The 14,824-nt window shown below is 46.9% G+C and overlaps 1 protein-coding gene across 1 annotated transcript in view; it reads right to left on the bottom strand.

Moving 5' to 3' along the window:
- The window catches only part of MCPH1 (microcephalin 1), a 101,181-nt gene that overhangs the window by 70,311 nt on the left and 16,046 nt on the right, over positions 1 to 14,824 (bottom strand). Inside the window, exons 4-6 of the mRNA XM_079909494.1 lie at positions 7,263 to 7,350; positions 4,141 to 4,255; positions 2,607 to 2,750 (exon numbers count right to left, since the gene is read on the bottom strand). Of these exons, the coding sequence (XP_079765620.1) occupies positions 2,607 to 2,750; positions 4,141 to 4,255; positions 7,263 to 7,350 (347 nt within the window). The remainder of the gene's footprint in view (positions 1 to 2,606; positions 2,751 to 4,140; positions 4,256 to 7,262; positions 7,351 to 14,824) is intronic.

The raw sequence follows: 14,824 nt of genomic DNA, 5'->3' as shown, positions 1-14,824 counted from the left end.
ATGTGGGATCTTCCCAGACCAGGGCTCGAACCCATGTCCCCTGCGTTGGCAGGAGGATTCTTAATCACTGTGCCACCAGGGAAGTCCCCAGAGATTTTTTTTTTTTTTTTTGCGGTACGCGGGCCTCTCACTGCTGTGGCCTCTCCCATTGTGGAGCACGGGCTCTGGACGCGCAGGCTCAGCGGCCATAGCTCACGGGCCCAGCCACTCTGCGGCATGTGGGATCCTCCCGGACCGGGGCACGAACCCATGTCCCCTGCATCGGCAGGCGGACTCTCAACCACTGCGCCATCAGGGAAGCCCCCCCAGAGATGTTTTTTGAGGAGACTTAAAAGAATACACTTCTGAGAAAACTTGGGCGAACGATTAGAAAATGAGAATAAACCGAGATAAGAAAGGTAAGCACACAGGTAACATTTTCAACTGCTGAATTTAAACTTAACTGCGGGAGGCAGTTACGTAGCAGAATTAACACTGTAAAGTAGTGGAATAAAGTTCAAGGCAAATTAGTTTGCACACATATATAATGATTTGTCGAAACAATCTGGACAGTCCCCTGGAACACTGCTAGTTACCTAGCTCAATGGCCATTCCCACCTGCCTCTTGCAACAGACCCTGATTTTATGAGTGCAGACACACACCCTAGTTAAGACTACTCTTCAGTCTTGCTTGCAGTGCCCTGCAGGTGACTTGTATTTGGTTTCCTACTTCCTAGGCTAAAACTACAGCAGTCCCCTTAGCTATGCCATCCTGAATGCCACTGCCCATTTTAAATTAAACTGGCAGATTAAATTAGATGTACAAACACAAAGAACTGTATTGTATTTCTTGGCTCATCCAGAGTGGTGTTTTCCCTTTGTAGCTCCTGGGCCACACACAGTCGCACTTAGCTTGCAAGCAGGAAGAGCCACAGGACTGCGCTCTGGCCAGCAGAGCTCGGCAGCGGCAGCGGCAGGAGCTGGTGAGGCTGCTCACAGGGAGCTGGCTCCAGGGAAGCCAGGCAGGAGGTCGGGAGCCCGCTCTCCAAGACACCACAGAACAGCCTCCCCGAACCCTGCCTGCCTCTTTCTTTGGCAGGACGGAGAAACACAACTCTATCTAAGTGCAGCCATTGGTTTTTGCATTTGTCCGTTATCGGCGGCCACAACTAACCTTAACTGATACACATGCCCATTGCATAAATATAGATATAAATTCAGGACAGATGAAACAACTAACCTTAAAAATAAACCATACAAGTAATAGCAGAAAATACAATTTTGAAAGCTTGTGGTGGAGGAGTTCTAAGCATCACAGGAATCCTAGAGGCCAGAAGGAAAAGACAAACAGAACAGATTTATCTACCTTAAACGTAGTATTTCTGTTTCGCAAAAGTCACCGCATTATGACAAACAGCAGAGTTCGTGTATCTTAACCTAGTTTCCCAAGGGTGTGAAACTGCAGTTCTTATAAACAGCTGGCAAAGGGTAAAATGACACAAACTTTTTGAAGGACAATGTGACAATATCTACCAAAATTTTTAAATTCTGCCTTTATGAATTATTATTGCGATACATGAAATACAGAGGAACATAAAGATTCATATAGAAGCATGTCCACTGGCGTGTGGGTTATAACAGTAAACAGTGGGGGGAAAAGCCTTATGTCCAGAGAGGAAAACGGTCACAAAAGAACAAGAACCACCATACCATGTAGTTAAAAAGAATAAAAACTGCAGCGCTGTTTCTAATAAAGAAAAACTGGGGGAATTCGCTGGCTGGTCCAGTGGCTAGGACTCCTGGGGCCTGCAGTTCAATCCCCTCCCTCATCGGGGAACTAAGATCCCGCAAGCTGCACAGCGAGGCCAAAAATTAAAAAAAAAAAGAAAGACAAAATGGACAAATATCCAGCAACAGACGGATGCTTCAATATCAAAAGTCTAGACTACTATGCGACATCTTTAAAAATTAAAATAAAGATGGAGGTCCACACCAATACACTCTTCAGTAAAACAAGAAAGCTGAAAATGAGAGGTATGCCATGATCCAATTTAGGTAAAGAAAAGTTACACCACCACAGAGGAAAATACAGAAGCCTTATCTTGTTCATGTGTACACAGACATGTGACCCACTGAAAAAGATCTGGAGAAACACATCAACATAAAACATGGGTTACCCAGCGGCAGAGGAGACTGAGGTGGGAATCAAGATGGATGTTTACTACAAACGATGTACTACTGGTCAACGTTCTGTATATTACTTAAAAACTTTCAAGATAAAAGAAATAAAGGAAAACATAAACTGAAGCATTACTTAATCTAAAGCAAACTCCTTCAAAAGAGGGGCCCAATTAATTAAAAAAAAAATCCCGAATATATGAAAAATTACAAAGGAACAACAGGATCTTAAACCTGGAGAATACTACATACCCAATATACTCTTTAAAAATCTTAATAAAGCATAAGATTTTCTGGAAGAAAATATCAACAAAGTCTACGCTGATAGAGGTAAAAAAATGATTATAAGCTAAATTAACTAAAATATCTATGTAAAGGAAAAAAAAAAAAACCCTTTCCACAATTTATTCACCTACTTTGTAATTTCCATCGTATGAAGTGTCACTTACAGGTGGGGGAAAGATTCTCCCGTTTCTCCTTCATCTCCTGCAGCCTCTTCTCCACTGCACTGTGGTGGCCACTGCAGATTTTAACTGTGGGACTGTACACCAAGGAGCCATTAGATTCAAACAAGAGAACAGGAACATCATTATCTGAAAAGAAACAAAAATCCAGTTTTAATCTCAAAAAAATGCCTTCCTCCTTCAACAATATGATTCCTCTTAAGGACACCCCTGTCCCCTACTCCACGAGTTCCTCTTCCCTTTTTTTTCTCTTTTTTTTTGCGGTACGCGGGCCTCCCATCACTGCGGCCTCCCCCGCCGTGGAACACAGGCCCCGGACACACAGGCCCAGCGGCCACGGCTCACGGGCCCAGCCTCTCTGCAGCACATGGGATCCTCCCGGACCGGGGCACGAACCCGCATCCCCTGCATCGGCAGGCGGACTCCCAACCACTGCGCCACCAGGGAAGTCCTCCTCTTCCCTTTTGACAGACACACACACAGACCCGCACGTGCACTCGGCGGCAGGAAGGAGGTCAGGGGATCCTTGGGCCATGAAGTAAGGGGCTCAGTGGTGGGGTGAACAGTGGTGTGCTTCCTGGAATCCACACCTTGCAGGTAATGAAAGAACTTTAGGACCCTGACCACCTGTCCCCCCTCTTAAAAAACAGACCACAAATCATTCAATAGCCTCTCCTTTGCAACTCTTAGGCCTGCACAACTTTTACTGCACTTCTGGCAATATGCAGACATACGTTAGTTGAATCTTTAATACCTTATAGTTGTAGTTTTTAAAAGACAATTCAGACATAAATTTGGTCTAAAAAGAGAACTTTTTAAAATCTATCATTACCATTTTGCTGAATTCTTTCCAAATACACTATCACTGGTGCAGGAAAGATAGCCAAATGGCAGAGGTATGAAGGCTGACAGCAGAGAGGGGCAGAGCTGAGGTGAGGCTGCAGGACAGGTAGATCAGATAGGATGTGGTCGGCTGCAGGACACGTGAAATACAGGATTTTACCCTAAGTATCTTTTCCTTAGGACGACACTGAGGACCGTTAAAGCCCGGGTGGGGCGGCCACGTGAGCTCGGACGTACACCCTTCTGACTGAAGCAGGGAGGTGGAGGCTAAGGACACAGCGGCTGGAAGGCCAGCCAAGGAGCTGCCGGACGCCCACATGGGGTGCTGCAGGCTTGGGAGAAGAGGGCAGAGGAGGAGTTGGGAGACCACTTCAGAGCAGGTCTGGGGTCCAGGGGGGTGACAGGCACCAGGGCGGACAGATGCCAAGGAGAACTCCACGTCTGTCTGGGGCAGCAGACCAGACGGTCATGTGGGATTTGTCAGGGAGGCACCAGCACAGCACCGAGAGACTCGATTCATCAAGCAGTGGGATGACCGAGCGCAAGAACAAAGGATTCAGCCAATGTTCTGCAAAGGCATCGGGCGGCACTGTGCAGGCTAAAGGTTCTGCTCAGCTCTGCTGCTTCGGAAGTACAGACACAGGCACCGGGGGCCGGCCTGCATTTCTCAGCTTACCCACAGTGGTTTTCTGCTGCTGCAGCTCTTTAGCCATTTTCTCAAACTTCTTTTGCAGTCTTTTATCATTTTCTGGTGTTTTAGGCATAAAATCTTTGGGCTGCATACACTTGCGCTGTACAAAAAGGACAGAAAAATAATACTGTATTGCGATTGTGTAAGACAGGAAAAGAACCCTTCCGTACACATTCCTGATATCTTTTGTAACATCCATAATACAACCTACTTAAAGAGATATTTCTTCACTATATGTGAATTTGTAATGTTTATTCTTCCTATAACTGTAAGAATATGGACAGAATTTTCAGACTGAATAAAGAGCTACACACTAAGTAGCTATGTTTTCTGAGGCATTTTCAGGACCCCAGCATTCTTAGTTTCCATGAAGATTCTTAAACAAAATTAGTCTCCTTTTCCTTATTTTTTGCTACTTTTATGTCTATCTCCCCCCTTCCTAAAAAGTCATGACACAGTAATAAAACACGAAAGTAATTATTTTATAACCACCAAAGAAGAGAACCATAATTTAATCTTGTCTTACTGTCTTTACATCACAGCAACTCCACTCAGCCAGTAAAAAACAAAACCTGTGACCACACGTCCAAAGGGTAGGGAATGAGGAAACCTCGGACACGTGATGTCCGGGTCACCGTCTCACCCTACCGTCCTCATGTCTCCTAGCACTATTTATACCGCAGGCCCCCAGGTCCCCTGTGGAAGAGCCCATTTGGGCAGGTCGCCACCGTAAATACAAAAGCTGAGCTTGACACCGACTTCACCTACAGTTACTCCTACACCCGAGGGTCTCTGAAGGATGCTAGGGAAGCGTGTCTTCTGTCCAGGCCTCTTTAGGCGTCCAGCCCAAGTGTGTTCACATGCGTCCCGGTCTAAAGGAAGAACTTCTTAGCCATTCAAGGCTGCTGCTACACTGTGCTCTTGTTCAGCACCCTGCTCTATCTGTTAGTAATGCACTCATTCATCATTTAACAAAAATGTTACTGTGTGTCAGTCACTGGTCTTGAAACAAAGAAAGATCCCTGCATCAGGGAGCTTATACTCTATGAAGGAGTGACAGAAAATACACATGACAAATAAGTAAACTACATCGTGTGTGTGTGTCAGGAGGATTAGTTCCAGCAGGCCTGGAGCTGGCCTGAACTGTTTTTGCCAAAGTACCTGGACAGCATGCAAGGCACTAATTTAACAGTGTTGCTTTGTAACTATGGGCCCCTGGTGCTTGGGGCGTTTCTACCCCCAAAGCTCGTCAACACTGCCCATTACCAGTGAGAGGGCCCCGTCGCTGGCAGAGGTAATGCAGTTAGAACAGGGGCAGGGGACCAGCATGCGCTCTGTGGACTCGGGAGCACTGCCACGCGGGGTTCTGGGGTCTTCGCGAGAGTCTGGCTGCCCGCACTTCTGCAATATGTTACCAAGGGGCAAGTACTATAGTAAGGAAAAAGCAGGCCGGGGGCTCAGGATGGCTGGCATGGTGGGAAGGACCTGCCACTGTAGACAGGGGAGTGAACCGCCGCTTAGTGAGAAAGGACCAGCAGTACAAAGCCCTGTGGACGTCAGAAAACCGTCTATGGACGGATGGGGGGAAGTGTGTTCCAGACAGAGGGACAGGCAATGCAATGGCCCTAAAACACAAACAAACGTGGTATGTTTGAAGAACAGCAAGCAAGAGGGTCAGGCTGGCAGCAGAGTGAGGGGAGCGAAGACCCTCCCCAAAGACCAAAAGAATAAGGTCTGGAGTCAGGTTTAATCTGCAACTGCATTTGGAGAAAGGAAGGAAGGGGAATGCTTGTAGGGACTAATAAAACCTTAAGTGGTGAAGGGTACGAGCAGACATTATTAACACCTCAGATTAGGAAAAATTTAAAAGATGACTAACATCCAGCATTGGTCAGTGTTAAGAAAAAGTACCCTTGTACACTGCTGGTGGAACTGTAAGTCCCTTTCTAGATATTCCGCTTGGAGAAATAAACTCAAATACATCACACAAACAACCTACTTAGTAAAAATCGTCCATGATCTAAGGGTGCATGAATCCAAGACACATTCACGCTGTTTAACACAAAGCAGAAGGAAGTGGAGCCACGTACACACACTGACATGAAAACACACGGTTAAGTGAAGAAGAAAAAGCAACCCCCCAAATAGTACACGTAACGTAGTAGAACCTCGTTCACTCAAAGCACATGTACTGAAGACCATCTGATCAGCAAGGACCCAAGTCAAACTGAAGAGTGCTTATTTTGAGGGAAGGGAAATTAGGAGCGATATGTCTGATCTGTGTTCACTCAACGTACTACCAGCTGCTGCTGGTCTATCACAGAGTCATGAGACGCTCCATTTCACTACCGTCCGACACAATCTGGATGGAGACAAGTGAGTTTCCATCACTGCACGGGTGCGTTCCAGCTTGTCTGAGATGAAATGTGATGGAGACACAGGATTTACTATTTCAGAAAACTTGGAGACATCCATGGGAATGTCTTCCCTAGTCTACAGCTCTCCTCTGCCTCACTCAGTGTGGAGAAAGTCTGTAAATCTTCTCTCCAACGGGGATTCTCACATGACAACAAAGTGACTGATGTCACAGCGAACAGTTTACCCTCAGATACAGAAATCAATTAAAACTTTTAAATAATAAAAAACCAAAACGGTTGTGGTTCAAACGTGAACCAGACCTCAGAGGAAAGCAGCATCTCTGTATTTGCACAGATCTTCTGTAATAAATAACTGTGTACACTTAGCTATTTCTGCCTCAGACTTTTGAGATTTTCCAGCCAAACAGATCAAATGTATTTTACTACAGATGTTGAGAACCTGAATCCTGAAGTAGTTACCAGAGCACCTGAAAGGGTGCTAGTTTCTTGGCAACTTTTAGTTCTCCTTTGGGCAAACAGTCTCTTCCATTTATCACAAACTACATCAAAGCATTCATGGGATAAAGTAAGCTCTATAACTCATTAAAAAATGCTGTGTGAGAAGAATAATACAATCAATAGCAATATTAAGACAACTCTTGAATATATTTCTAAAAGTTTTATTTTCTAGGAAGAAAAAAATGAATAAATTGATGACTGCCAGAGTCCACACTGAAGTCCCGTACTTACTTTTTTTTTCATTAGGCTTGGTAGGTGCTCATTGGGATTAGCTGCAGGGAACAGCGATTCATCGATGTGCACTCCAGCTGTCCTGCATCTGTGTGATCAAAGCGAACGGTAATGAGCATGTTCTATTAGGGTCACACAACATTAAATCTGCACACGTGTCAGTTAGCAATGAAAGAAATCCCTACACAGGTCATTCTAATAGACATGTCCTTTAACACAAGTACATTTATTACCAAACACAAAAGGCAATACAAATTCAATTTACCAAAACCTTCTCTATTTGGTGTTTTTAAGTGTAAGAGCAGAAGAGAAGTGAGAGGCAGGTACAGGAAGTACAATTTTTATGCAATAACTTGAGACCTGCAACACTCCAAAATGATCACTGTGTGGCACTCATAAAGCACATGCTATTAAATGCACAATTTAAGAGTAAACAGGCCATAAAATGAATAAGCTAGAGCTAGAAGGGTCCTAAAGAAATTGAAGCCAGAAAGCTTATCTATCCTCCAAAACCAAGTTCTCCTTCCTGTGTGTTTCTGTCAAGGCACCACCATCACCTGGAGACCTAGCTCTGCGGTCCCAGCTACGCTGAGCTGTACCTCCTGCTTCCACAGCCCGTCTGTCCTCACATCTGCCATTTCCCCTCCTGCATCACCCTTCACCTCCATACCTGCCTTGGGAATCCCTCGGCCATTACCCACTCCTAAGCATTCAGCTGCTCAAATCTAAACAATTACAATGATTTTCTAAATGATCTCCTTTGCTATGGTTTCTCCTCTTCTGATTCATTCATATAATACTGAAACATTAATCTTAAAACATTTTATTCATCTCTCCATAACCCAGATCAATCACTCCCGTGTTTACAAAATCATGTCACCAATCTAAGTCTTTTTAAAATAAGGCCACTAACCCCATCTCCAACTATATTTCATTAGACTATTACTGTTCAACATTTAGTACACAAATAATAGCTGAAAATATAATAAAACACAGTGCAATAAAAAAAGAATGAGGCAAATCTATCCCTAATGATACAGAAAGGTCTCTAAAATAAGAATGAAATGTGCATGTGTATGGTATTGTACAGTGAAGTATTTCTCACTTTAAGTCTGGAAGATGACACACCAAAATGTCAACAGCACTCATCAGCCGTGACTCTCAAAGTGTGAACAGAGAAGACGCCTGATGTGAGTCAGAACTACTGCCATCATGACAAGGATACATTCCCGGCCCGCTCACTCCTCACCCTCAAGAGCACACGGTGGAGCTGAAGCGAAATGACATGAGTCATCCCCACACACCAGATGCAGAAGCAGATATCAGAAGATATTAGAATGCAACTGTCTTCTATTAAGCCAGACGTGAAAGAAATTTTCAAAAATGTAAAAAAAAAAAAAAAAAAAGGCAGCACAATTATTAGGACAAGAGAAGAACAGCAAGGTGGAGCAGAAGCCAGACGGCACAAGTGACACGACAGGGTCAGGAAAGGCTGCAGGTCAGAGGCCACCACCAGGCTGAACCGGATGAGGATGCAGACTTGGGAGGACGCAGGTCTTCTGTCTGGAGGAAGAGCAGAGACAAAAGCACAGCGAAGTGAAGAGGGTGATAATTTCGGGAAAACATCCAGCATTCGGCGTGAGTGAAGTGAATGAACAGGAGTCAGGAGACCAGTGACAAAGATGACACCCTCGTCCTGAGGGCTCCAGGGCCTGAGAAGGTGTCAGGGGCCCTGGACAGGTCCCTCTGAGGGACAAGTTCCAGGACAGGGACACCAAGACCAGCCAGGGCTAGTGGGGTAGGAGATGCCAAAGATTTCAGCAAGGCTGTGGGGCTGGGCTGGGGACCCGTAACCGAGCAACGCTTAGGAGTAAGAACAGCGCACGCCTGGCCTCTGGTTAGAGCTGATGGGCTGAGCACATGTCTCTCTCCTCCCCCCGCCAAACCCCAATCAAATGACAGTAAAGGAAAACAGAAGGACACAAACCAACAGAAGTAAAGAGCAGGTAAGAGAGAATCTGGGGGATTGAAGAACAAACAGGAAACCCCAGCCTTGCAGCTGGGGCAGTGGGTCTACCAGAAGGGTCCGGATTCCTCTCCTCACACCTCAAGGGAGGCCAGGGTGGGTCTGAAGAGCAGCAGCTCTACTCCTAACTGCTGCACCCCACTCGCTCCTCCAGCAGAGCAGAGGTGATGGGTTCTGTCCTCAGACACCGTGGACCGAAGACACACTGGACTAAGGACACCAGGCCCAGCTCCGGTGGGACAAAGACGTGCAGGAAACAAAATGTATTTGTGGTGCATCTTCAGATTCAGCTAAAAACCACTTTCATAGTCATAATAACGTCAATAAAACTACTGATTTAATTGAATGCGTACACTGGAATAATGAGAGGATTAAGAATCACGGAGGGGTGGTGGAGAGTATGTGCACGCGGTAAATGCATGTACGTGGGGACATCGAGGTGTGTCCCCCAAAGGCAGCTAGTTGGAAAGCTAGCCTCACCTCCACACCAAAAAGTCATTAGACAACATCAAAATGAACATCAGGACAGCAGTGGAGCCACAGTAATGAGGAATCCAGAGGTAAGTCAGAGCTCTAGAAAGAGCTGCAGGAGTGGAAAGGTGATGCCTCCAGAGAACAGGAGCTGGGGATTAAAAGGGACTAGTGTTCTTGCTGTAAGCCTCGTAAGACGAGCTGGTTTTCCTCTCTGTGGTGTGTGTGGGACCCAGCTCTCCCTTCCTAACAGGACAGCAATGGGAAACGAAGCATCCTGACTCAAAGGCAGGACAACGGCACCACAGACCAAGACGGAAGATGGAGTTTAGAAGCGGTTAGGAATGAGTTCAGTTCTGGACGTATTTAAACCCAGATGACTCATCCAAGCAAATCCATCTAGCAGGCAACCCCTTACGTAGCTCTGACGCTTAGGGGATGTACTAGGATAAAGACAGATGTGGGTAAAATTCTAATCCCTCACCCAGGTCCTGAAGGAGCAGGTCTCTGTCCCAAAGCTTCCTTTTCTCACTAGACTCCAGCCACTGACCCTCCGGCATTGTCCTGCCTCGGGCTGGACCTTCTGCTCCCAGGACACAGTCCCCCAGTTCAGGGAAAGACTAGCTCCTTTGCTGTCTTTTTTGCCTCAGCTCAAAGCTCCCCACTGACTCCAAAAGCCCCCCGGCCCCCCAAAAAGCACTCTGCCCAAGCAGGGCAACCCACTCCAGGGGGCCTCCTGTGCCCTCCAGGGCCTTAAAAAACCTTTCTAGCACTTACAAAACTTGTCTTCCTCATTAAAAGTATGTTCCGGGGAGGCAGTAAATATGCCCGTCTAGTTAGAGCTGTAACCCCAACGTCTGGCAGAGAGTAAGCACTCAAAAGTATTTTCTGAATAATGAGTAATTTGTAGAAAGACAAACACTGCTGAGCTCTTTATCTTACACCATACGTGTACACAAACACCAAAAAGAAAAAGAACAAGAAAAAAAAAAAAGCTCAAAACAGATCACAGAACTAAACGCAAAAGCGAAACCTAAAGCTCCTAAAAGAAAATGCCCGAAAAAATTCCTGCTTCTGAAGCAGGCAAAGATATTCAGAGAGGATGTTAAACATAAAGCACAAAAGAAGAAAACGAAAAACTGGACTTCAACAAAACAGAACATTTGTGTAGTTTGAAAGACACAATAAAGAAAACAAAAGTCTCAGACTGAGAGAAAATAATTACAATATGTGAATCTGACCAAAGAAATTAGTATGTACAATGTATACAAAAATCACATACAACTCAATATTAAGAAGACAAAAACTAATTTAAAAAAAATGGGCAAAGGATTTAAACCAAAGACAATACACGAAGATTCACTAAGCACATCATCTTATGCTCAGCACTCGACATCAGGAAAATATAATCAAAACCAGATGAGGTCCTCACATTTATGGTTAACTGATTCTTGACAAGAGAGTCAAGACAAGTCCCTGGGGAAAGAACGACGGAAGTCTTTTCAACAAATGGGGCTGGGACAACTGTGGGACAACCACACGAGAGAGAAGACATGAGACCCCGACCTCACACCGTACACAAAACTAACTCAAGATGGACAAAATCCTCAATGTAAGAGCCGAAACTATACAATTCTTCGAAAAGAGATAGTAAATCTTTGTGATCTGGTAATAGTTTCTTAAATGACACCAAAGCACAAGAAACAAACAAAAATAAATCAACTGGACTTCATCAAAATTAAAATCTTTTTGCTTCACAGGAAACTGTAAAGGAAGTGTAAAGACAACCCACAGAATAGAAGAAAATATTTGCATATCGTATACAATATGGATATATGTGAGACAGCCGTACAACGGAATACTATTCGATCATGAGCAATGAAACTCTGACACAGGCTACAGTGTGGATGCATCTTGAAAACATTAGGTCATGAGAAAAAAGCCAGGCCCAAAGCTCACATACTGTATGATTCTGTTTACATGAAACATCAGAACAGGCAAATCCACGGCGACAGAAAGTAGACCAGGGCTACTCTGGGCTGGGCAGCATAGAGGGATCAGTGATGCAATGGTTTTGTTCTGAGGTGATGAGAATGCTTTCAGCTGATTGTGGTCGTAGCTGCACAGCTCTGTGACTATATTAAAAACCACTCAACTGTACACTGGCTGAATTTTATCCCAAAAAACTGCTACAAAAAATAAAAAACCACATGAATACCACTACACAGCCACTAGAAAAGCTAAAATTAAAGACTGACAAACTGCAAGTGCTGGTGAAGACTCGTGCCCTGATCATAGGAACGTAAAGTGACACAACCGCCTTGGAAAACAGTGTGGGTAACGACCCAGGAGCATGAAGATATACAAGGTCGCACACACGACTGTTCATGGAACTTTACTGGTAACAACCAAACATTGAAAACTACCCAAACGTCCATTAACAGGTGAATGGGTAAACAAACTGGTATATCCATGCACTAGAATACTATTCTGCTATAAAAGAAATGAAATTATTGACGGGGGGACGATGGATAAATCATGGATAAATCTCAACATGGATAAATCTCAAAAACATCACGTTAAACGAAAGAAGCCAGGCACAACCTAACACATGCCGGATGAGTGCGCTTACAGGAGACGCTGGAACAGGCAAAGCTGATCAATACTGACGGACCAGGTGATCGGGGAGTGTGCTGGCGGGGGCGGCGGGCAGGGGGGAAGCCGACAACAAAGGGACACACAGGAACCCCTGGGGTGATGAAAATGCTCAGTGTTTTGACTGTGATGGTGGTAGCATGGGTATGTACCTTTGTCAAAGTTCAGTGAACTATATACTTAAAATGGAAATATTTCATCTCATGAAAATCATTTTTATAAAGTTGATTTTTAAAAAACCAACTAATCACCGAAGCCTGTAGGAAGCCTACAATTAAGAGCTGGGCAGAATTATGGATCTAATGAAAAGAGATGAGAAACGGGCAGCAAGGATGGAGAAGACCAGGAGAGAGGTTTCTTAAGGATGCCTCTTTTTAAAAAAAAACCCCTTTGATTTTACCAATTTCTGCCTCAAGCAGTGTTTACCAGCTCCCCCCGCTCGGGAGAAATGTCACCCATTTTCCACTGTTTTAAGCAACAAAGTAGCCAAAAAGGGGTGGCTGGAAGCACCCGGATAGAAGACTCGGATGGGAAGACCTGGGATCATCCCATCATCACCGAGACGACGGGAAAGTTACAACTGGCAGCGTCATGAGGCTCAGTCAGCTCCCGAGAAGCCTCACTCCAGCCTGGTGGGGAAGCAGTGCCTTTCCCCCCACTGAACGACCGAGGAAACTGAGGCTCACACAAGACCATCTGCCCGAGTTTACAGTTACAGTTTACACCGGTCTCCTCTACTAGTCAGTAACCTGGAAAGGCTCGCCCCATCGGGCTGGAGGTGTGCCTGACCCCAGACTCCCGACCACCCGCCCCCATGGGGGAGGATGGAGCCTGGCGTGGACATACTCCCTGAACCCACTCGGTTGAACGTCGGTCCTTCCACGATACAAACGTAACGTGCGCCCACACGCAGAGGAAGATATTGAAGCCTCTACCTCGAAACCACGTTTATCAGGCACTCAATCAAAATCTACTGAATAAACAGAAAAAGCTCACCAGCTGCATTTCTGCTTTTCTTCAGAAATGTACAATGATGACATCATCCCCCCATCTAGTGGTTAAGAAGAGAAGAGTTTCAAGAGATGCCCCTAAAAGCAGGACGAGCCTTCCGCCTCTGTTTTCTGGCTGCCACTCTCAGAGCCCTGGGCTCAGCCCAGCACGTGGGCCCTGCCCTGGGAAGTCCTGCCTGGGATCCGGGGCCGAGCGGTGGGACCTGCGGCACTGCCCGCCCTTCCTGCTCGGGACCCCGACGCCCGTCCCACCCTCAGGACCAGCCACCTCAAGCCTGGTCAGTAAGTCATTCAGCACAAGGGTCTTAAGGCCCAGCAGAAGGGCAGGGCGCTAAGGGGAGACGAAACACCGGGACTACGGGGATGGCAACTTTGAGGGGGCGCCAGGCTCCAAGCACACAGTCCTGACAGAGGGTTCAGGTCTCGTCCCCACCCCTACCAGCGGCGCAGGGGAGAAGGCGAGGGGTCACAGAAGTTCGGGGAGCAGCGCTGCGGGCAGAGCACCGACTGCCGACGGCGCACGCGGGGAGCAGCCGGCCCGGTGGGCGCCAGAGCCCGTGGCCTGGATCTGCGCTCCAGGCTGCTTGCTGAAAAGCGATCAGAGGAGAGGCAGGATTTGACAAGGCCGTAAGGGGAGAAAAGAAGTTTAAGACCTGGATTCGAGGGAGGGGCACTGGAGGGGAAACGCTGGAGCAGAGCACGGAGCAGCGCCGGCGGCGCCCAGGAGCTAGCGAAGGGTCCAGGTGCGCGTCCCTGGGGCGCCTGCGCGACGCGCACTGCAGCGGCAGCTCGGCCCCCGGCCCGCCCCGCTGCGCCCGCCCGGCCAGGTCCCGGTCCTCTCCCAGGAGGGGGCACGTCACTATGCCCACCGCTGCTCACCGATCTTCAAATGAGAGCGTGTGCATGCCGGGGAGACATGAACGCCTTCTGAACAGTAACCAGACGGACGGGGAGAGCTTGCGGCTAGAAACTTTCCCAGCCCCACCCCCGCTAGGTTCCTCCTGAGGACTGCCTTGAGGCCTCGGTTCCCGAAGGCCCGCTGCTCTCCACGCGCAGCCCCGACTGCCCAGGCCACGCTGACCCCCGCGGCCCCTCCGCCAGGAGCCCCCGGACGCCCACCCCGGGGCCTTTGGATTTGCCGGTAAAAGGCCGATCACCTCCATCCTGAACCGTATCAGAGAACATGCTGGGGAAATAAAAACCCCTGGCACAAAGTAGGGACAATTTATGTGACTGGTGTGATGACCCGCCTTAATTTGTCAAATCCCAGTACACGTGCCTTGGTCTATCACAAATACTTCTGTCAACAGTGAAATAAGGCTTTAAAGCAAAGTATCCTGGCCAGGGCTGAAGTGCAGACCCCTGTCGAGTGGGGTGGGCACAACTGCCTTCTCCGCCTG

Source organism: Stenella coeruleoalba (genome assembly GCF_951394435.1).
Source record: "Stenella coeruleoalba genome assembly, chromosome: 21".
In the NCBI taxonomy this organism is placed as follows: Eukaryota; Metazoa; Chordata; class Mammalia; order Artiodactyla; family Delphinidae; genus Stenella; species Stenella coeruleoalba.
Note: the sequence above shows the minus strand (reverse complement) of the source record. Positions and strands in the feature narration are given on the sequence as shown.